Genomic DNA, 24,540 nt, shown 5'->3' with positions numbered 1-24,540 from the left:
TTTTATGAAATCTGGTAAAACAGCAACTTCTTTCTTATGATTACGATTTTGGTCTTGCTCATGTTCTGCTTCAGACAGCAGGTTTTCAACCAGTGGATCATGCATGCATTGAACTTGATTTGGGAACTGGATGTTTTGTCCATGAGGGAGAGAATGAGTTGCGTTCATAGGAGTAGGAGAGGATGTTGATTTCATAAGAGCAGATGATGCCAGATTAAAGGATCATGTATGCTCAGAAGAGGGTTGGGCTCAGGGAGGATCCTTGTGGAACTCCACAGATGAGGTTGCAGGCATCCAATGTGTATGGTGCAAGGCTGACTCACTGTGTCCTTCCATTCAGGAAGGAGCAGATCCACTAGAGTGCATGTCCTTGGATTCTAGTAAATGTGTGCATCAATATCAGTGATACACATGAACTGTTACAGATGTTAACCATTTGCTCTGAAAGTTTCAGGCATAAGGAATATGTGCAGCCTTCATCAGAAGGACTCTCTACATCAGATATATTAATTGATCTTACCACCTGGTAAGGAGGGTGCCCTTAATTCTGATTTCAAAACAGTTGTTACATGATTTTTATTACCAGGATAGGACACACAGGAAAACAACAGTTAATTTTCCCAGAAGCCTATACAATCAATAATTTTTGCCAGATGGAAATGTGTTGTGGGCTTTCAAAGTGAAGTAATTAAATCCATTTAAAAGAGCCAAGATTTTCTGTCATAAAATTCAAAATGCCAATTTAAGTGACTTTGTGGGTACATTTATTTAGGGACAGCGATCTTAACAAGCACTGTTACAGATTTCTAAATTGTACCAAGCTGCATAGAGACCTTCTTTAAGAAAACTATTTCTGGAAATACGAGCATGATTTAATTCTCGGTGGACAGGTTACTCCATAAAAGTGGTTATCGATATCCTGTCCGCCGAAATATAAATCCCATGATTTCCTATGGTGTTTATATTTCAGCAGATATTCGTCACCATTGGTGTGGTGGAATAACATATCCGCTAAGATCTAAATCAGCCCCTAAGTCTTTTTATAGTTAACGTCTTTACTTACAAAATGTTTTTGCTTAAGGACAGCAGAGGAAATTCTACAGTTGTTCGCCAATTGCCTGTTTGTTAATAACGAACCCTATGCTTATTGCGTGTTCAATTTAATTTTGATTTATATGAGGATGATGAGGAGGAGGGAAATGTGAGCCCATCAAACACATATAGAAAAATGTAAAATTGGTCAATTGCATACTTCTCAATATCTTCTGGGCAATATATAGGGCACTATGCCTGCAATAATAGCATGGGGAGTACTTTGCAGATGCTTTCTTACAGGATTTAGAGGACCTTTGGTATTAGAGCTTTGGAGTGGTAAAATACCATTGAATTCAAACTAAAGTTAATAAAAGCAAATCCTTACAAATGTGTTTTACTCTTGATAGAGTGTGTCAGAAAAGGAAATTGTTTGGACTTATACTGCTAGCTCTCTTGTGTCTGGGCAAAGCTATGCTTCTCTGACTGGCTCTAACAAGAGCAAAACACATGTCAGGATCTGCTTTATCTACTTCAGGTTGTCAGACATTTGAGGTGAGTAGACTTAAAGTGTCTGATGTTGTAGAGTGCTCCATTTAAAGATGCTGCTCTTCACTGTAAACATGGGAACTACTTCATTTTTGCTTAAGTTATGTGGCAGTCTTTGCAGAATGATGTGAAGACAGCGTCTTCTGCAGTTTATTTTGCTGGATGAAATAGGCTCTTGGTGAACTGGTGTGCATCACCTCAATCTCTCCTGGCTTTAGAAAGAACTGCAGAGCTGACAATTATCTTTATAAATAATGAAGATAACTTAGCTCAAATTTTAGCAATCCTGTTGGCCAACAGATTCAACTAAGTCACGAAGAAAAGTACATCAAAGACGTTCTCTGAAAACTGGCAGTCAATGTGGAATAAGAAGTGGTTCTTTCCTAGTGTGGAAAATGCATAATTGTAACTGTAGGCAGGGCATATTAAACATGGTATCCACAAATACTGAGCACCTGAACAGTAAACGAAAGAAGGTGAATACTGTATGGTACAATAAATAAACAAAACACTCAAAAATGACATAACAGAGACGTTCGAAGGCATTTGAAGGTGATGAATTGTTTACTTTTTTGTGAAAAGTAATATTTCCTTTCACATAACACCCTGAAATGAAGATAACATGTTCAAAGACTGGGCAGTGCACTGTAATCTTTCCACAGACTATTTTGCTCATAATTATATTAATTTGGAAACAGCTTTGATTTCCTTCTTTTTAGTTCCCCTGTTGGGACTCCTGGATGTTTATGTCCATATTGGTGTATTGATGAGATTTTGTTTATGCACAAATAGTAATTAATATGGGTACGGTTGCTATAGTGCATTAATGATTGTCAGGTTACATTGGCTCCTTTCTACTTTTTTCTGCATCTATCAGGTTCACTATTCAGATTGCAGGAAACCAGTCAGGTTCCCAGTGGATCGGAAGTTATCATGGGAATACTGAAACACACAATGAGGAATGCTGAAGTAAGTGCAAGTAGTTCCTACTTACAGAAAAGGAGCAAAGACCTTCAGGGAAATAGGCCATTTATGCACCCCCCTCCACACAAAAAGGTCCCTTATGCAGCTCCTAACTGTAAAATCTTGCCTCCTCATTGCACTTTAGAGCGGCTACCTCACATCACTTTATGGTCGTACTAGACCTACAAATTTATAATTTCAGGTTGTAATTAACCCAGCATATTCAAAGAAATCATGCAGAAAGCCTGTTATTCCATCAACTTAGCAATGGATGAAATCCTCCAGTTGAGAGTCATGCAACAAACAGTAGCAGACTGTGCCTAGTCTTTTCGGTGTGGTATGAAAACCATGTGGATAGAACCTTGCAATGCCACAAACCTCCTTACCATTAAGAGATTTGAGGCTATGGTTCATCTTTTGGGTGAATCGTGATTGCATAATTTCCCATGATGCCAGTGTTGTTATTCACATACCTACAGATATATTGGCAGATTCTGTGCAAGTCTTTCTCTGCACCAGCATTTGAGGAAAGCTTCCATGTTACTTGCCAAATTGTTAAGAATTACATACATTTTTCACTGATGAAATATACTGAGTATTAGAACATTGGAATGTTGAAAACAATGGAGTGCTCCGGGCTTCTAATGGCTGGTAGAAGGCCAGGAGCAGCAACATTCCAATGTTTGTTCACAGCTGTTGCTGTCAACCATGGCCTCACGGAGCCCAAGGGGATTTCAACCCCCTCGGCCTCTGTGAGGCATTTGTTTTACAAATTAGAACATTCTGCTCACTATTGGCGGAATGACCTAATAACCATAAGAGCCCTCTGTAGAGGGCTTTACTGGCCATTAAAGGCCTGATAACCTTGGCTCAGGCCTTAAAGGCTGGAGAAGATCTTTAATGGCTAGTAGAGCATGCTACAGAGGGCTCTCAGGCGATACTGGAATGTTGGGAGCTAGATTAAAAACAATGGAGTGCTCTGGGCTTCTAATGGGTGGTAGAAGTCTGGAGCTCAAACATTACAAAGTTGACCTTCACAGCTCTTGCTGTGAACAAAGGCCTCAAGAAGCCTGACGGGATTTTAATCCCCTTGGCCTTCTTGATGCCTTTGTTTTGCTTGAGCATTCTGCTCTCTAGTGGCGGATTGCTATAATAGCTGTATAGCCCTCTGTAGCTAGGCTATACCGGCATTAAAGTCCCGCTCCCTTGTTAAAGCCCCTCGCCTCTGGCTCAGGCCCTTAATGCTGGAGTGGGCCATTAACGGCCAGTATAGCCCGCTACGGCAGGCTACAATGCTATAGTAGAAATGTTATGTAACATTCATCATAACACCATTTTATCAAGTCAATGTATATTTGTATATTTTTTATGAAACAAGATTTTTGAAGTATCAACTTTAGTATATTTAACCCCTTGTGTGCTTCAGATGGCCCCCGGCCGTCCGACGTCACAGTGGGCGTGTGCGGAGGACGGCCAGGGGCCGTCCGAACTCCGTCCACTCATTAAAACTCATGCACAGCGCAAAAATTCGCGCTGCACGGAAAGGGTTAAAATCTTGAAACTATGACATATTATGTAATTATGATCCTCATCTCAAGTAGCCAACTATATTAAGTACCTCCATTAGAAAACGAAAATATGTGAAATGTTAGAGAACCTTAGCAGTGAGGTAGCATATTCAGCAAATCTGTAATTTAATTATTGTCATGTTAACACACATTGCTAAGAATGGAAATAGTGTGCAGCAAAGCCCCCTCACAAAAGAAATGAGACAGGATCACATAAATCTTTCACAAACAAACTGTTAAATGAGATTACGATTGAATGGGGCTGTTGCAAAGTCATCCTGTGCCCTGGCCACCCCCCAACTTTTTGCTGACTGATCCTGGTGGTAACTGATTTTTACTGATCCTGGGCTCTGCCTAACCAGGCCCAGTGCCAGTGCTAAGCTGAAGGAGACACATTCGAATACAGTTTAAATACCTACATACACTTTGGTATGGTGGGGTACCCCTGTGATTGGCATGGCCTCCCCTATAGGCCCCTAGTATATAATAGGGCAGGGGGATTGAAACTGCCTAGTAGCCCCCAGTACCCTGGGGCATGGCAGTTTAGAGGCCAGCAGCCCCTTTCAGCACTTGCATGTGTGCACTGCTGAAGCCTGAGGTCAGTTTAAAAGCAGCACTGAGTGCCAGGACTTCTTTTAAAAAGTAAATTGTGCCCAAACTCAACATTGGTGGTAGGGGCACTTAAAATGGATAACCTACAATGTTTTGCATATTAGGGACCCCCAGGGTCTCCCCTAGGTATCACAGGGGTTCAGGTATTTATAAGGTACACCCTCATAAAATTAGTTTTTATACGCCTGGGTTAAGTGAAATTTCACAGTTCACTCCCCACATTGTGTTAAAGTGCTGCTCAAATTCGACTTTGATGCTAGGAGCACTGTGGAAGGAGGATCTGCAATATTTCTGCAGATTCAGAACCCCTAAAGTCTCCCCTAGTTGCACAGGGGGTGGGGGTCCTGAAGAAATTAGGGAACTACTCATAAAATATGTTTTTATAAGCCCTGGTGCTAGAAAACTGGCCCAAGTCATTTTCCCCATTGCAAATCCCAGGCCACATAGGTTAACATTGCAGGAAGTTATTAAATAATAACTCCTGATAGGAAGGAGATAGAGCTACCGTTCAAACATTTCCTAGAATGGTAGTGAAAAATCCAAAAATAATATATTGTATTATATTGTTGAATTTCTCCTAAAATGTAAAGACAAGAAGTTATTAGACTTTCTTGTCTGTGGATCCAAATTCAGCCTTCCAGTGGTCTGCCCTGATTGGTCAGAGTTAAGTGGATTAGCCAGGCTGCCTTGAAGAGGTGATAAAGAGCTCTGCTGGCAGGGCAGTGTGCTGTTCAATAGGAATGCCAGTCCAGGGTAAGGGGTCGTAAACTATGGTCTTCAAAGGCAGAGGGATGGCCACAGTGTCAGTTTCCACTTTACACTTTTGACCCCCACCAGACCAGGATTAGGGAAGGTATGTGCAGATGGTAGGGGGAGAGTCTATGGAAATAAGCCATCCTAGGGGGTGTGTTTAGCCAGCTATTACCTCATTGCTGGAAAATCAGCCATTATGAATTTGGAAGATGTGATGCACTCTGGGACAAAATAATGCCACACTCATAACTATGAGGAGTTGCCCTGCTCTCATTGGTCAGACGTGGTCGCCTGCTTGACCCAGAGGGACTTGGAATAAGTATCTGAGAGGGGCAGAGCCCTCCAGATCTGTTGCTTGATACTTATTGAAGCAAGAAGTGCCCTGCTGAGAAGATTTTGCTGTGCAAAGAATTCTAAGGCCTGACCTCTGAAGACTGCACCAACTGAAACTGCAGCCCTGTGGATTGCCTTGCTGGAAAAGAAGCAAAGAGTGGACTCCCTGAAAGCTACAGGTGAAAAGAGCTCAACTGGAACATTACCAACTAATTCCGCAACTTGGAGAACCTCCAGTGGATTTGTAAGGGTTGTGTACCAGTGGATTGTGGGAACTGAAGTCCTCAACTTTCAAGGACCATCTTGGAGCTTCCAGACCCTTGGAGTAAGTTTGAGACACTTTGGGACCCCTTGAGGAACTTCAGGAAGAAGTTCAAGAAGTTTGGAGAAGTTTGGAGCAACTTTGAAAAAAAGCTCCATAGAGGGACTGGCTCAATCTGGTCAGACAGGCCGCCTGCCTTCAACCGCGAGCCGGCCAAGCCTTCCAGGTTCGTCCCACTAAAAGCTCCATGGGTCCAACTTCCAGAGATTGACTGGGACTAGAGAAAATCTGAAGCCGGCGAACCCTCAATGGATCCAGCTACATGAGTAGCATCGAGAGACCCCGTGAGAAAAAGCTCCAGAAAAGTTTCTAAGTCCGCTCGTAGAAAAGGTGACCGGGAGTAACCACGAGAGCCAAGCCGCCTGCCTTCCATCGCGTACCGGCCTGGGTTGCCCCGCTGAAGTGATCTTGAGAAATGTTCTAAGTCCGCTCCAAGGAAGTTGACCGGGACCTCGTCACAAGTCAAGCCGGCGAACCCTCACCGGATCCGGACTGGCTGGGAGCTTCGAGGGGCCTCGCAAGAAAAAGCTGCAGAAATGTTTCTAAGTGTGAAGGTAGAAACTGAGACTGGGACCTGCCGCAAGCTGTAGCCGCCCAGTACTCCATCACGGTCGGCCTGAAACTTTGACTTTGACCCGGTCTATTGCGAGCAGTTATCACAATATGGTGCTATAATCTTCTATGTGCTATATTTTATTAAAATTTTGAAAATTCATATCTATGGTTCCCTACATTGGATCTTTGTCGTTTTGATGTCATTTTAAAGATAACTTTTTTTCCTATATTTATTAATTGGTGTTGTATTTTTATTATGTGTTCTATCTTAATTATTTACTGAAATGGTGTTTTTAAACGCTTTACATACCTGTCAAGACCTATGCTGAGTCCTATCATGTGTTAGTGGCCTTATTGCCAGTGGCAGACCTACATTTGCCCCTACCAATAACCCACACTCCAACAGGGGCTAATAGGAGGAATCACTTAATATGAAAGAAGGCATTACTCTTTAATGAAAGTGCAGGGTTCAGACAATCAACCTAAAATTCAAAACAATGCGTGCCCTTGGATTTAAAAAACGCTATGCTATACTGTAATTGAGCTTTAACCTATGATGTATTTTATCATATTCTAGTTTTCAGCATTACATAGTATATAAAACTAGTCTCTTGTAATTTTCTGAATATATGATTCCCCAACACTCGGTTATCAAAAATTGTTATAAACTTTTGCCCAATATCGGCATAATGTGTACACTGCTCATGTTCTCTATTTTTATAGTACAACTCGGTGAGATATATGTCTTAAGTTTTTGCTAAGTTAACAAAAGCAGGGGGTATTGTAATAATACCTAAGGATGTACACTGTTGTATCTACAGCAAAATGGGAATTGAACTTTGAGTTTCTATTTATGTACAATACTTTAAGCAATATACCTGGAGCCTAGTTTAGAACTGGAAGGTAACAGTAATACCTACATTTCTGGCCTAAGTAGTACATCTGTAGGGGAATCTTCTAGATCAGTGGTTCTTAACCTTTTTGAATTCTGTGGGCCCCCACTGAATCATTACTGGAATCTGGGGAACCACAGTGAGAAATTATTAGAAGCCGGGGACCTCCGGCCTAAGTAATATCTATGATTTGAACCCCAAAACAAAACACATACAAATATAAGTATACACCAAACAAATGCTCAAATATTGAAATCTTTTATTTAATTTGCTATCAAACGTAGAAAAAGATTTCAAGTTTTCCGCTTTAATTCTTTATTTGTACATACTTTTTAAATTGTATTTTGTTAATTTTAATTACCACCACCCTCCCAGGTTAAGAACCACTGTTCTAGAGGAATGTCTTCATACATACTAGCTCTATGGTAAAAGAAATCCTGCTAGCGGATTCTCAGATGGATGTAGCATTTTCTCATAAAATCATAGTATTTCCAATTCCCACTCAGTCTAAACCAGACACCTGGTGCTGCCTTAACATTAATAATCATAGTTTAGTATGTTCTTGCATAGCATATATTATTTAGTGTACAGGGTTAATGCTGCTAACCTAATGTATACATAAAACATACTTAGTACATTCTAATTGAAATAGGCTCTTGTGAAATGCTATGTTATGATTTGCTGTAGTGTACGGTTGTCTGCATTTTTACTAGATAAATGGCTGTTAAATTCATTGTAGGCAGCAATTCATTGAATATTACAGGTTTCAATGCCACATCAAGGGTAGTTATAAAGTTACATAAAAAGGTACCTACTTTCTTCACACTTTCCCAGTCTGCCAGTGAAAACTTCCAGAGAAAAAAAGAAAGAAAGTTTTAGTTTAAAATTACGTAGTAAATAGCAAATTCTTTAATGATAGCAAAAAGAAGTTGTTTTAAGCATCAATGTTATTTATTGATTGCTGAGCACATGTTTTCAAGAGTGAGTGACAAATGGAAGTTAAAATGCATAGGTCCACTGAATTTAAAACAATGACTAGATAATAAGCTAGGGTACAGTCAAAGGAACCAAAACAAGGTCTGCTTTTACATCTTTTGAAAGACAAAAAAATGGACAATTATAGTTTTACATTTTGTACAAGGTTGTTAACGGTACGAGGGTGAGCACACAATGAATATTGCATTAATTCCTACCATGTATCAGTAAACCCACCCAACACCTTATTTCAAATTTGAGGACTGAAAACGTATCCTTACGGTAATCAACAGGACATGTGAAGTATCGATAACAAAACTAAATCAACCCTTGCTATTAAAGAAACTCACATATTTGCATTTGAAATACACAACATATTCAACAATTATACAATATATCATGATATAATCAACAGAGATGGCATATACCAGTATCATCATAAAAGAAAGTGTAATTATAAAAATTAAAGCAAAATAATATTTACTTTATCAAACCCAGTTAACAGTGCCCCAAATCTTACCAATAAATGGAGATACAAAATCACATTTGGTGAGACATTAAAAAGATCTTGTATTCTCACTGGGAGTGAGATGCAGTTTAATGGGACTGAGTAGGGGCTCCTGCTACATGTGGATGGTATTGAATGGGCTCTAGTGGATAAATATGTCCTCCGGCCTCAGTGCACTGTCTCAATATTTCCTGCTTAGATGTAGTAACTACCAAGTGACCAATTGCTATGGTTCTATATTTTTGGTTTCTAATTGTTTTCCTTCCCCCTTATTCCTTTTTTCCTCTGTAGTTTTCCTTTTCCTCCCAAGATGTCTTTGCTTTTATCTTTGCCTGTTTTACAAATTGTTGACACCTTTGTAACCAATGTTGCTAGCCAGCACTTAATTTGTAAAACAAAAAAAAAAAGAAGTCCCAGGGCTCTCGTCAGGAGGCCACTGCAGCTTGCACCACACATTGCTTCTACCATGCTGCCAATGATAGTAACAACATAACTTTTAACCATCACACCCCTAAAAGCTTGGCAATTTAGAATATTTCAGTCCCCCAAAGCTATAGGATTGTCTTGGACAGCAGGAAATAGTCATTTTTAATGCATATTGAATGAATAATTTGCTGTTGTTGTGCTCATTGATAACTTATCTAGCCAACGCCAAATTGTGGCAGACTGTCTCAACCGCCGGTTTTGACAATTAAGTGCTGTTGCTGCACTCTGGAAACCACCTGCTCAAATTTAGCACTGTTGCTGCTTTTCTTACCACATGTTCGAGTTTGCCACCTGTCTACTTGTCATCCTGACATTACTTTTGACAGCTATTATTGGTACGAATGGTAGAAGGTATGCATTATTTCTGATATACATGGCAGTTCATGGCTACTGTCATTCACTTTTTTTAGCTAGCATTCAGTTATCATATCATTCTTTTTTTTTTTTTTTTTTAAAGAAGCACATTTCTAATTTGCATAAGCCAGGAAAGCCTTTTATGACCCATTACGAATCACCAAGAGAAGGGGTTATGAAATTGGTACTACAGCCCTCTTTCGTGTCAGAATGCCATATATCAATGGTTTGAAAATGCAACTGTGGTTACAAACAATTGAAAGTTACTAGCACCCAACTTGGGGCAGTATAGGATTCGGAAAACGGAAGCTGGTCGCTGGGACAGCTTCCACTTTGTGAATGATGGCAGACATCCTTGGAGGAAGAACATAATGAGTAGTCCGGAGAAGCACTACATGCCATGCAATGTCATTCCCTGCATTTAAAGGTTTTTATTTAAAAACAAGCCCTGAGTCTTTAAAGAACAAGGTCTGATTAAAAAAAAGTAAAAAGGTTTGCATGCAAGAAATATGGGCACAGGGATGACAGTCTGCAGGCTTGCATCCTTGCGTCACAGGCATATACAGACAGTCTCAAAACGCCTCTTTCCTCCCACATACTTTACCTTATGCAAATGAACATTTTGTGATGTGACTAATTAATACATCAGTTACATCACAAATTGAAGCTCAGCTCACAAACCAGTGTGCAAAAAAAACCATGACCGTTTTCTGACATGGGTATAGAGGCCCAAGTCTTATCTTTTCTTTACCTATTAAAAGCCGTAAAAACATTTACAAAGTTACAGATATAATACATAAGTATATTCCAATGTCAATTACTTTTCATCAAAGTTGATAAATACTTGCTAGACTGCTTGTCTCAAAGTTTTAAATAGAATTAGATGCAAATTCTCACACTACCTAAACTCTTACAGTTTTAGGATTGCTGGTAGTGTGTTATAAAGTTCCCTATATATTTAATAAAAGTATCATCAGCAATCCTAAAAGCGAGAGAAAAGGTGTACTGCCTTGCTTGGGGTCGTCGTGTGCCATTTTTGCTGTAGCACGAAGTACAGGTCAAGCATTGCCAGTCATCAATAGCGGTAGCTGCCACACGATGAGCAGGTGTCACCAGAGCTTTGTGTTGGCAGTCGTCACGGGTAGCACTGTATTGGCATTAACTGGCCCATTGTGAGCACAAGGAGCCCAAACCTTAGGAGGAATTCACTCTGATGCCAACCAAGTGTCCAGGTCCTGGGAAAACACATTTTAGGGGTCAGGTACTCACTCCAGCAGAGGCCAGCAGGGTTCAGGCAGGTCCAGTTGCGATAGGTCAGCTGGGCAGCTGCAGGGAGGCCTCTGAAGCTTGCTGTGCGCCTGTAACTCACACAGGAGGTCAGCCAACTGACCTTGGAGTCTGTCTAATTAGCCTACGATGAAGGAACGCAGGTCAAGTCTTCCTTCTCAGACAGCAAGGCAGTCTCTCAAGTCACAAGGCAGTGCTCTGAAAGCAGGGCTGTCCTTGTTCTGTAAATTCTACAGGTCCAGGAGTGTTCAGGAGAGTGGCTTGGGAGGTCCAACATTTATGCCAGGTGCCAGCCTCAGTGTGGGGGGACTCCCTGTCCTAAAACCCACATCTGGTTCTGGAAAGTTTTTCCCCTTCTCCAAGGCTCCAAACTGTCTGGGATGACAAAGGGCAAGCCTAGTGCCAGGTTCCTTTGTGTGCCCAGGAGGCAAAGCCCTTTGAAGTGTTAGCAGGGTTAGGTAGAGCTCCCCCAGTCATCCTGCCATGATGACCAATCCTTTCTACATCTGCGTACCCTTTGTGTTATTGCCTGGAAGCAAAACGCAAACCCCAACAGCATAGCCATTCCCAGTCATGTGACCCAGGACACTGGCAGAAAGCACAAATGAGTTGCGACAGAAATATTTTCTGAAAAAGACATTTTCAGAATCGCAACCTAAAATCAGAGTTTACCATTGAAGAGGACTTTAAATTACAATGTGAGTGTGAACATCACATCTCTCTCTGATCCCAATTCAAAGCTAACATTTAATATTAGCTAACCAATTGTTAATCAATGGGAGAGACAGGCTTTGCTGCAGTGAAAAAATACTTTAGTAGGTTTTTCACTGTTGGGACAAGTAAAACTTTAAAATACATGTTCTACTTTCTAAATAAAATGCACCCTGCAATATGAACCCTAAAGGCCTACCTTAGGAGTGACTTACATGAATTAAAGTAGAAGGATTAAGCCTCGCAAAAGGTTTATTTTGCCAGGTCGAATGGCAGTTTAATACTGCACTAAAGGCTGAGGTGGCAGGCCTAAGATCAATTTTAAAAGGCTACTTTAGAGGGTGGCACGAGTGCTTGTGTACATGTAGTACCATTGCCTAGGAACTTATAACTAAATTAAAAGTACCAATCAGGTAGAGGCCAATTCTACCAGTGGTGGCTGATGACATTTGAAAGGGGTGAGGCGTAAAAGTTGAGTATGACTTGTATGTAGCCAGCAGAGCGAGCAAGCTTAACCTCTTCAGTGCCCATGACGAGATAGTCTCGTCATGGAGCACGGTTGCACTGTGCCCATGACGAGACTATCTCGTCATGAACCCCACCCACTAGTGCAACGCCCGGCACAGGAGGGGGAAAGGGCGAGGCACTGAAGGGGTTAATGGGCAAATGTGGAGGTGCACACAAAAAACCAGTAACGCTATACGAAATATCTAACACTCTTAGGTAATGCAAGATTAAGTAATACATGTGAAATAAAAGATTAACCAAATCACTTACATGCATTACCTTAATGATTTTAACATTCATTGTTCATAATTCAATCAATCCATGTTTTTGGCATTAATGTTAATGACTTCAAGATAGGGCCAGTTCTAATGCCATACAGATTGTAAATGTCTTTACTATATGCACATATTTCTCCCTTAAGTTCTTCTTCCATTGGAGAGTTCCTTTCCAACTAAACACTAAAGTTTTTCCTCCAAGATAGTGTACTTGTAATAATGAAAGATGTCTCGTAGACAGGTGGCTTAGAACAGGTCGTAGGTTTATTCATGAAGTTACAAAGTCTATAAATAAGCTCATAAGATCTCCTGCTGCTCAGCCCATCTCTTCCAACTGCCAACTCCTCCAGTCCCACACACTCAACATTCCAAGTGACATCACTCATGGCTGAGCAGCAAGGGACAGGACAGTAATAAGGAAGATGCACCAACAACAACAATAGGTTATAGCAGTACTGCAGATAGTAACCGAAATGCACTATTTCTATTTGTTTCATAGCTCAGGAAAAATGGCTTTTTATTTTTCGCCCAGAACCCATTTTCTTTACAACTATCTTTATGATGTTAATTTTCAGATTTTCTCTGTAGGCACAATTTTCAAATTCATTTATAAGATTGAAAAACCTTACCTATGTTTCAAACTATTAGTGCATCATCTTCAAATATTAAAAGCTGTGAGGTGAACCTTTAGAATGAATACCTTTGTATTATTGTACGGTTAATTGATACCTTCCACTGAACAAATACCTACCAAATTCATTAAAATTGGAAGCACGGGAATTACATGCTGTTTAAATGCTGGTTAAAACTTATTCTTGCAAATAAAAGGGTAATTTTGCAGGCACTTGACCACACGTTAGCAATGCCTTTGGAAAATGCTCAGTTGCTTTTTGCGTAGCCACAAATGCTTTTTCACAGACCCAGATTAGCAATCTGGACCTGTGGCTAGTGGAGAGGCAGGAAAAAAAGAAGATAATCTTTGCTCATTTTTTGGCTACCCCTGCATGCATGGATCCTGCTCTCTGATACAGTGAACCTAATGATGGTGCTCATTGTCTGCTAATGTCAGCACACTCCTTACAAATCCAGTGCACACTTTGGATCTGCATTAGAAGTTATGGGCCCTAAAGATGGGCCTCTGAGACATTTTTATTATGGGAAAATTTTATAATTCCCACATTTTGCATTACAGGCAACTCCTGAAATCACTGGAAATTGTGCATTACACAATTTCACATTATGTTTACATGTAAGAGACTCATTTGTGCAGACAAAATCTCATCAAGAGACATTTTCTACTCAAACATACTGGCATTGTTCGCCAGGTTTTATTTTAGTCTCCCATGAGAAAAGTCATGTGAGATACTGCAAAAACATATTTCACTTTAAAGTGTAACTGACTAATTGTATATGCAATTATACAACATTTTGGAACCAAAAATCTGCACACATACTGATAGGATGTATACATGACAATGCTTACCATTAGTGTTTCCAACCTCAATTAATTAAATTAAGGTATCACCATTCACGCAGTTCATGAGCATTCAGAGTATGAGGTATGCAATGCAGAGGGGTGGTGCTTTTTTCAGGGGTGCTCTTTTTGAGGTGCCAGCAAACAATGTACATGTAGGAATGTAAAGGGCCCACAATAATCAGACACTTCTACAAAGAAAGTTTGGACCAGTAAGCATCCTTAAGTCTTAAGGAAGAAGTGGTGAGCAGTCAAGGCACAGCTCTAGGCAGTCAGTATGAGGGAGATTGCAAATAGTACATCACAAAATATTAGACTTGCAAAACAGATGTGACTGTCCAATAGAGATGTGGGAATCCAACAATTTATAATCAACAAATAAAATAATTATGCAATAAAATGTAGTACTAAAAACAGAACTTGAGTCACTCAACGATCACAGGCTAACTCCTGAAAACAAAAACACAGTGCCACACCTACACTTACTGAAACATTAGTAATGTTAAGCAATGATCACAAACAGAATAATCATGCATCACAACCAACACACTAGAAAATGTAGATGCACAATTCTGTTGCCAGAATGGAATTAAGTTGTATGAGTCAGAAATGTTTACTGTTTACATCCCTAGTTTCTGTCAATAACTAGAAACAAAATAAAATAAATAAAGCAAAGAAATAAAGAAACAAACCAATCAAAATGGCAGATGCAAACCAGTGTGCCTGGAGGCCTAAAATAATAAAAGGACAATGTTTCAGAGTTAGAAAAGAGCATTTACTAAACAAAGGGAAACAACCCTACCTCATTAGTTTATGCTTAGTGGTGCAAGATACCCTAAAGAAGGCTATCACAATAAATAGAGGCCTTAGAAATTCATTTAAAGACAAGAGGCTTCTCACTAACAGGGTATCAAACACAATAAAGATGGGACAGACAGATGGCTGGCTAACATAATTTCAATAACCCTAGAGGCACAAAGAGATTCTCCTTGGCCCACATCTGGTCCCTTTCGACCAGGCTAAATGGCAACTCCACCAGGTGTAGGACCATGGCAACAAATACACAGTCAAAACATTGAAAACAAGGATTTGACTTTTTTTGAAGGCTAATAGTTGGACGTCTTTGTGTCCATGGCCCCAGCTGTCCTGTAAACAAAATGTCATCAGTAATCAACATCTTGGTCTACAACAATATAGAAGTGAAAAGTAGGGCTCAATGCTCAACAGGAAATTCTGGAGCCTCAAAGAAGAGTGATATGATAAGGGGGCAGAAGATGATGTTTGGTTTGTAAGTGCTAAACATACACAAAATGCCACAAATCAGACAACATGTTATCATGACATCAAAGTAAAACAAGTGAGCAGCATTGTATCTTTAGACAGGCTACAGCCACCAAAGATCATGCACTTCGTAAACATAAATGCAAGAAAAAGTATTAAAGAAGACAAACTGTCTCAAAACCTGGATTTGAAACACAAAAATGACTACCTGAAGCCCCATCACCAATACTTAATGGGGATGTAAATAATACAATGTTATCATACATGGAATTACCATCAGCTTGCCACAAAGGCCATCCAAGACACATGAAAATATTTGAAATCCAAAGTCTGAATGGGCTGTAGGAGCTATGCTTTTAACATATTAATGACATGGAAACTGTAGACAATCCAAAAATGACAGTAGTAGTGCAGTTGGAGAGTGTCATATACGTAGATGTCTTGGGTGGGGGCTTCCTTTAGTGAGTGGTATGAATGAACTGATCCACTGTCTCGGTTTTGATGTTGTGTCTTTGTTTCTGTACTCACCGGACTGACTAGGGGCTTCCGTGCAAGCAGGGTAAAGAGCAGCAATGAATGCAAGCACAGCCTCATCAGTAGCCTTCTGGTCTTATTCTAGCCACGAGGAAACAATTAGCAACCAGTTTCAACGTTGGAGGCACAAGCAGCAATGGGGCCAATGCTAGTCAAGGTCCAAATGGTATTCAACAAGCTGGTATGATCAGACTCAAACATTTGGTTAATGATTCACTGCCTATCAGCATCCTGCAGATTCAAAGAGTTTAGCCAATTGAGTTTTGAGGCTGTTTTCCTCTCACCAGAATGCATTGCAGTTGCCACAACCTATATTCAGATGACCAGATACACCTGCCTGCCTTCTGTATTGCCTTCAGACTAGAAAGGAAACAAAGAACAGCAGAGGAACAACATGTGGTGGTTGTCTTCTGCAGGCAGCATACCCCTCCAATTTAGAAACTATAAAGTGCTAATATATGTATAAAAACAATGGTATGAAATCAATTTCTAAATCCTATCCTTTCACAGAACGAACAAAAATAAATTGAGATGGAGATACATTGTGATTTTGTTTAGACATTACCATATGCATCTACGTTTAAGACGATTTATTACACTATTACATTATTTTTTTGGACCATTACTGTGAGTAAGTCTCACTACCCAAGTCTTACTCACAGTAATTTCATGGTTAGCGGACTGAGTGTGTTTTCAAGTTTCTGGCTTTTAATATAAGGCTGCTTTATTTTCCATAAATGCAAAATCAACAGTTGATGGACAGAATTCAGAACAATGTCATACATTCACCCCAGTACAGAGATCTGGGCCTAAATCCATCGTTGTTTTGCTCACCATGCCATTCCAGTTTGAACCCAGCCATATGCAAATCAGTCTTGACCCTGTGCCTCATGGAAACAGTCCATCCCGAACTGCCAAGCCAGGTCCTCCCTGGACTGGAAACAAGCATCCTAGGACAGGTTTCGGGGTTTCACCCCTCTTCAGCCAGGATAGCTTGATTCCAGTGGCATGGAGAGCACGGTGACGGGACCCACGTCTGGGCATACCCGTACCACTCGGGGTGACGAATGCAAAAACAACAGTTGATGGAAAGAATGCAGAACAATGTCATACATTCACCCCAGTACAGAGATCTGGGCCTAAATCCATCTTTTTTTGCTCACCATGCCATTCCAGTTTGAACCCAGCCATATGCAAATCAGTCTTGACCCTGTGCCTCATGGGAACAGAGCAAAACCAAAGGGAATAATGGACGGAGTGTTGAACATTGCAAGCACTCACCCCCAGTCAACTGATCTGGGTTTAATCCATCATCATTGTTTAGCTCACTCCGCAACCCCAGTTCAGACATGGCCATTAGCAAATCAGTCAGCCTGGAGCCTCAAGGGAACAGTCCAGCCCGAACTGCCAAGCCATATCTTCCCTGGACCGGAAACAAGCCTCCTGGGACCTGTTTCTGGCTAATCAGCTGTCATCAGCCAGGCTAGCTTGAATCCATGGCAAAGTGAGCAAGGGACCCACATCTGGGCATACCCTGCCAACTTAGGACGAACAAAGCAAAACCAAAGGGGATGATGGACGGAGTGTTGAACATTGCAAGCACTCACCCCCAGTCATGCCTCATGGGAACAGTCCAGACCGAACTGCCAAGCCAGGTCCTCCCTGGACTGGAATCAAGCATCCTAGGACCGGTTTTGGGGTTTCACCCCTCTTCAGCCACGGTAGCTTGATTCCAGTGGCATGGAGAGCACAGGACCCATGTCAGGGTCATACCCGTACCACTTGTGGTGACAAATGCAAAAACAACAGTTGATGGACAGAATGCATAACAATGTCATACATTCACCCCAGTAGAGAGATCTGGGCCTAAATCCATTGTTGTTTTGCTCACCATGCCATTCCTGTTTGAACCCAGCCATATGCAAATCAGTCTTAGTAGTTTGGGCTGGACTGTATCCATGAGGCACAGGGTCAAGACTGATTTGCATATGGCCAGGTCTGAACTGGGGTTGGCATGGTGAGTAAAATAATGTTGGATTTAACCCAGATCTCTTGACTGGGGGTGAATTTTTTGATTTGTTCTGCATTCCGTCCATCAATTGTGTGTCTATTATTTTCCATAAAGGCCGGGTGAATGGTATTTACATGTAGGACATGTAAAAGTTAATGCTGAACATGTCTTTAACATGAAATAGCCCCAAAAGCTATTATGACTATACAAGGCTAGCTGGCTCAGAAGAGAAAAACTGGACTACATTGTTACATTTAATAAATGCTAAATTCATAGAGATAGAAGCTAGAGAACAGATTCAAGGACTCATATTTATGGCTGTTTAAAGTCTAATTTAATGGTGAAATCAAATATTGTCTACCTATTGACTAAAAGGCACCTTTATAAAGTTACCATTTTCCTTCCTAATGTTTGAAAGCAGTCAACTGTCACCTAGCAGCTGGATGACTCCCCTGTGCTCCCGGGGGCTGGCGTCCCCTTGCGGGATGGCCTGGATGCTGTGCCACCTGAAAGTGGCTTGCCCTGCCACATACACATAAATGTAACAGTATCTTAACTCCCTTCCTTTGTCTCTCTAGTCAACTTGGCTCCTAAATCAGATGAAGAATGAGCTGCCCCACAACTGGTTTGGAGTGATTACAAGGGAGGGGTTGCCCATTACAATAGCAACACCTCTGGGTGGATAAAGGGTACCCTGAACAGGGGAAGAAGGGATCTGCATAATTAGATTGTCCCAAAATGATGCATAGGAGGTTTGGGGCAAAGTAGGGGAGATGATGTGGCATCCTAGAATAGGCTGGGGTGCCTGGCATCTAGAACTTTCCACCTGCACTTAGAAATTCTTGTACAAGGGAAAGACAGTAAACAAGACCCTTGCCATGGAAGACGACAGCAGAATCATGGACAGATGGAAGGGAAAGCCCCCTGATCCCCCACAAAGATAGACTAAGGACTGTACCTGCATCTGACCCCAGGACCAGACAGTCTCTTTAACACCAATGGAGCTGGCCCCTCTTTACCTCCAGGGGACCAGTTGAGTGATGACCCGGAGTCCACTGCAACCCTGGGTGCACTGCAAGATGGCCAGGAAGCCGTGAAGCATGGGGAGGCAAGCAGAGGAGGAAGCTGGCATAGAGAAACATTAAAACTAGCTCCTCACAGAGTGGACCCTTTTGAAGTCTGGGAGGCCTGCTGAAAATTAACTTGATGAATAGAATTTGCCACCAAGAGCAAAATGAGCAACATATAGCCAATATTTCCCCTTTTATTTTGCTTGGGGCATGTGTGGGGACCCCTCTTCTGAATGTTGTTTGCCGCTGGCATCGCCCATGTCCCAGGGGTAGTGTCACAAAGAAGTCCTGCTTCTAACTACTAGCTGGTAGGCCTTGAAGCCCCATGAAGTGCAAAAGAAAGGAGGATTCAGGAGGCAGGGAGTGGGACATTGCCTCATGTAAATGTGATTCGACCTACTCCCTGAGCCTGAGACTGGGGGAAGTGGGAATGGCATGACGCACACCCACAGCAGCCCACCCACGAGAACGCTGGTGGAAAAGGAATTGTGCAGTCATGGATTCTGTCAGCCGGATGGGGAGAAATCAGGGCAAGGTGAAAGTGTGCTCTCTGCAGTGCCCCAAATTTACTAGAGGCTGTGGGTACCTGGGAGGTACTAGGGAAAATAAAAAGGACAAACTCTACTGAAAAGGCACACAGCAACGCATTAAAAAAATGAAAGAAGCCCCGCGGGAGAACCTGCTCATTATTTATTCACTGGTCTGGTGCAAAAACAATGTAATGCTCCTTTAGGGGCTCATTTGCATATTATTTGCAATTTGTGGTGCCCCAAAATGAGCAGGGGCACCGCCAATGTTACTGCAATGTATTGTGGTACTACAGGAGGTGAATCAGCCCCCCAGAATCCTTCAAAAAAAGAACCCTAGATCTCTAAAGTCATAGGATGATTTTCCTGGGGATACTGTTTAGCTATATTTAGGCATTCTCAGAGGTTGGGCTTGGTGCTCTTCAGCTCAGGGTTGCAGAGACCCTTAGAGGCTTGTCCTATTGCTGCATTAAGTGGCTTGAAGTGGATAAGGAAAGACTCTGACACAAGTTTAGAGTTTCTTTGAATGTAATACTTTATGTAAAACTGCTTTACTTAAAGTGATTGTTCAGAAACCTTGAAAATCCAATGCTGATTTTATATGAATATAGTTATTGAGTCCATTGGTATAATGGTGATTTTTAATATTTGAATATTGTTCTTATTAACAAGGTGACATCCTGACAAAGCCAATAAGCTTGCCAAATAATTTAATGTGGTGACCACTTGACAAAGTGAATAGGCAGGCTTTATTTAACATGAAATCCCCTTATATTATGTTGTTGCAGGTGAGGAGAGTGCTATGATTATGGTGGTCATGAACCACCTGGGGTCAAATGTGATTTGAGAATGTATGTCACCAAAGGTCTTTTCACCTACCTTATATGTATATCTGTGAATTAATGTGTAGTATTTAGTGGTGTGTGCATAATACATCTGCTTTTCCTTTTTCAAAGAAAAAGCACTAACTGGACAATGATTTATTGAGTGTTGTTGCGTATGTTAGAAATGGGGATCTCTAGTTGGCAGTGGTATGCATCCTGTCCAAGTAGGGACCCTTCCTTCAAGTCAGGGTAAGGGAGTTACACACCCAAGATAACCCCTCTTACCCCCTTATCAGCTTGGCACGAGCAGTCAGGCCTATCTCATAGGCAATGTGGAAAGCATTAGTACATAAAACACACAGAAAAACTGTGAGAACACTACAAATGAACACCACATCAGTTTAGAAAATTAACCAATCTTTATCTAAACAAAACAAGACCAAAACGACAAAAATGCAATATACACAAGCAAAGATCTAATTTTTTAAAGGTTTGAGCAATTCAGTCCATAGAACTTTATGGATAACGTTGATTTTAACTGCTGAAGCGACAAAATCGTTGACGAAAAATAGCCACAAAGGAGGGAAGCATCAAAAAACACAAGCAATGCCCAATTCCTGAGTCCCAGGGGAATGGTGGTGTCAGTTCTGCTGCATGCAGGAGAAGTATTATATCGAATTCTAAAAGTGGCACCTTACTGCGGGGCAATGCGCTGGAAACTTAGTGCACAGGGGTCCATGCAGCAGCAGTGAAACAGGTGCTGTGTCAATTCTTCAAGCTGTGAGCAGGTGATGCATCGATTCCTTCAGTTGCACAGTAGGTCCTGCATTGGAGTCATAGCGGGGGTCACAAACTTCAGAGACACAGTGTTCTGGACTCAGGCTGTAGAGGTTTTTCTAGCTGCAAACAGGCGCTGCATTGATTTTTCAGCCACACCACAGCTATGTGTTTAAACCAGGCGGCTGAAGGGTGATGTGTGGATTTTCAGCTCTTGAAGCAGCAAAACCACATCCAAGGGTCCAGAACTGGGGTTGACACCACTTGGCAGGTCAGAACTTCCAGCAGATGAGTTAGGGGGAGCTGCAGGTGAAGTCTTTGATGGCCCTGAGACTCCCAACAGGAGGCAAGCACACACAAGACCTTGGAGAACCTGGAAAATAAGATTCCAGAAAGCAATGTAAAGGTCTTTCACTGTTTACAGACAGAAGCAGCAACTGCAGGCCAACCCAGCAAAGCAACACAGCAAAGTGACAGTACTGCTCCTGACTACCCTTCAGCTCTCCTTCTTGGCAGAGTCATCAGTCTAGAAGTGTTCTACAAATGTGAGGTTACAGGTCAAATACTTATAACCCACTTCACCTTGAGGTAGGCATACTTAAAAGGATAGTCCCTGTTGTGCACAGATCCTGCCTTGCCTGTCCTGGCTCCAGGCACACTACAAAGGGTTGAGACAGCATTGTGAGAAGACAAGCACAGCCCTATTCAGGTGTCAGTGACAGCTCCTCCCACCACTCTAGCTCACGAAGGCCCATCAGCCTGGCGTTCAGCAATCAGGATATGCAGGGCACAATACCAGACATGGATTCCACAGGCAGGCAGAGGAACAGGATGGTATAGTAGAAAATGTCCCCTTTCTAAAAGTAAATACAAGAAAGGGCAATCCAGTATCCCCAGATAGTCTAACGTACTTAAATCAAAACAGGTAAAGAAACCAACAAGGGATATTATTATAGGAAGCTAATCAGTCACATTTAGTGATGCTTCGCATTTGCATTCCAATTTAATTCAATATCAATGCAATGAACATGATGTATTAAAGATCAAAAAGACTAAATAATTGACACAGGTGAATCCACAGCAATATTGTATTTAACATCAAATATCAAAATAGCATATGACATAACATACAACAAGGTTATCTCTAGGGGTTGTCCACAAAAATGTTTCAAATACATCAATGCTGTAAAGTACATTACATGAGTTAGATTCATGTTCTCAAACAGACCCCGAAGTACTGAATGCTCACTTTCTCTATACCTCTAGTGGATGTATGTCTGATGAGAGTTACAAACCCATTCTATTGAATGTTATCAACAAGAAAAGTGGGAAATGTGTAGATGTTTCGTTCTCTACATGCTTTCCTCCCCAAGACCATTCTCAGTACTGCGTCATTCATATGAAAACCAAAAACGCCCCTAAAAATGTTTTTGATCAATTTCAGGAATGTTGAAAACAACAGTCTTCCAGGCAGGCAATGGTTAGTATTCAATGGGCTTGGATATGTATTGAGGCTCCTACTAGAAATTAATCTGACTACATCATTGAGAATCAGCCAAAATATTTGTTTTTTTTCACTTTTTTAAAAGTGGCATTTGCAAACACACAATTTAAAAATCACCTTCACAGAAAGATGTGTTTTTAATTTCTGAGTTCAAGGAACCCAAACACCAAATCTCTATCTTTTCCCAATTGAAAGTTCAGCTTGTCAGATGGTACAAGGCAACTCCAATGGGAGAGATAGTCCATGCAATCGTGAAAAATTAATTTTGCAGTATTTCACTATAAGGACATGTAAAACACACCAGTACATCATACTTTTCACATACACTGAACCTTGCTCAAGGGGCTACCTTAGGTCTACCTTAGGGATGCCTTACATGTAATAAAAGGGAAGGTTTGGACATATGCAAACACTGCATGGGCTGGCCTAAGGCATGTTTTAGGGCTACTCATGTGGGTGGCACAATCAGTGCTGACGGCCCACTAGTAGCATGTCATTGACAGACCCTTGGTACATACAGTGCACTTTACTAGGAACATACCAGTGAACAAAATATGCCAATCATAGATGAGCAAACATGTTAAAAATTTACACAGGGAGAACTTACACTTTAGCACTGAACAGTGATGGTAAAGTTCCCAGAGTTCAAAAACCAGAAAAAAGGGAGTCTAGAATACAGTAAAAAATACTGAAAGTAGAACCAAAAAGACAGGGGAAACCATGCCAAGGGTGCCAGGTCAAAATCATTCCAGTAGATGATGATTACTAGCCTAAATACTTTCCCTGAGTAAGCCTTGGACTGCTCTGCTTCGCTACCCTGAGAGAGGCGAGTATTAGAATTCCATTAAGGATACAAATGTGGACCTATCTCTTGTGAAGGTCATCCATTACACAACTATAAATATCATTTTTCACACTAGTGCAACTTCATAAGCGACCTTGTGTGTGTGTGTGTTTTTAAAAAAGAAAATTTGTTAAGGGCAGTTTTTCTTCATAATAGTATGTATACATGTTCGTATGTAGATTTATTGGAAGGAAATATAGGATTTTCCTTTGTTCCACCCAATCATTTGCACTGAATGTCTCGAGTTAGTCGCCTACATTTTGCATTGTCTAATCAGAAGATATCTGCAGGAGTAAATGCAGTCTGCATATGAAGAATGAAATGCAGTTTATGGTGCAGAAATGCTGATTCCTCCATTTTATCCTCATTTCTCAGGTGCTATATTTGTACACCCTGTAAGTACTGTTACTTGCGTATTACTTCTGGGTGCAGGAACACCAATGAGATAATCTGGTAATCCCTTGAAATTTCAGCCTACTTCTCACCATGATGCCTAAATCTTCTGACCCATTTGGAAGATAGTGGTCACCAATTTTATCCTTTGGGGTTTTGGGGGTATAGGATTGTATATGTTATGCCATTGCTAAATAGCTTGTGTGGTTTTCCCCTAAAGCATTTAGTGTGCATTGGTTTTACTTACTTAGCTAATTTAAATTTCCAATGAGGCCATGATAGAAAATGCAAGAAATGCCTCAGGGGCATGGGGTTGTATGACAGAAGCATGCATGGCAACTAAGCGTGCCTCTACCATGCAGCCCCAACAATGAATGAATGAAAAAAAACTGACTTGTTCACAACCCTCCTCCTGGAAGACCATTTTTGGATTCTCAAAGTAGGTAAGCACAGGAAGTGTCAATCACTTTACCAGGATTAGCTACCGGGAGCTGGCCAACTGGCAGCTTTTCCTTGGAAATGGGTCGGTGGGGAACTTCAAACATTCATCGCAGATCTACCCCATAATTTGTCTTCATACTTGGTAGGAGAAAGAACTGTTTAAAACTGAGAGAGGGG

The 24,540-nt window shown here is 41.2% G+C and overlaps 1 protein-coding gene across 5 annotated transcripts in view; it reads right to left on the bottom strand.

The window, feature by feature from the left end:
- Positions 1-24,540, bottom strand: part of TENM2 (teneurin transmembrane protein 2) — a 2,740,530-nt gene that overhangs the window by 1,602,286 nt on the left and 1,113,704 nt on the right. For all 5 annotated transcript variants that reach the window (XM_085617838.1, XM_085617837.1, XM_085617839.1 and 2 more), the window contains one exon: positions 8,396-8,428. In XM_085617838.1, coding sequence (XP_085473964.1) covers positions 8,396-8,428 — 33 coding nt within the window. The remainder of the gene's footprint in view (positions 1-8,395; positions 8,429-24,540) is intronic.

Source organism: Triturus cristatus, chromosome 7 (assembly GCF_964204655.1).
Source record: "Triturus cristatus chromosome 7, aTriCri1.1, whole genome shotgun sequence".
Taxonomy (NCBI): domain Eukaryota; kingdom Metazoa; phylum Chordata; class Amphibia; order Caudata; family Salamandridae; genus Triturus; species Triturus cristatus.
The sequence above is the reverse complement of the archived record's forward strand: the minus strand, read 5'-3'. Positions and strand labels throughout refer to the sequence as shown.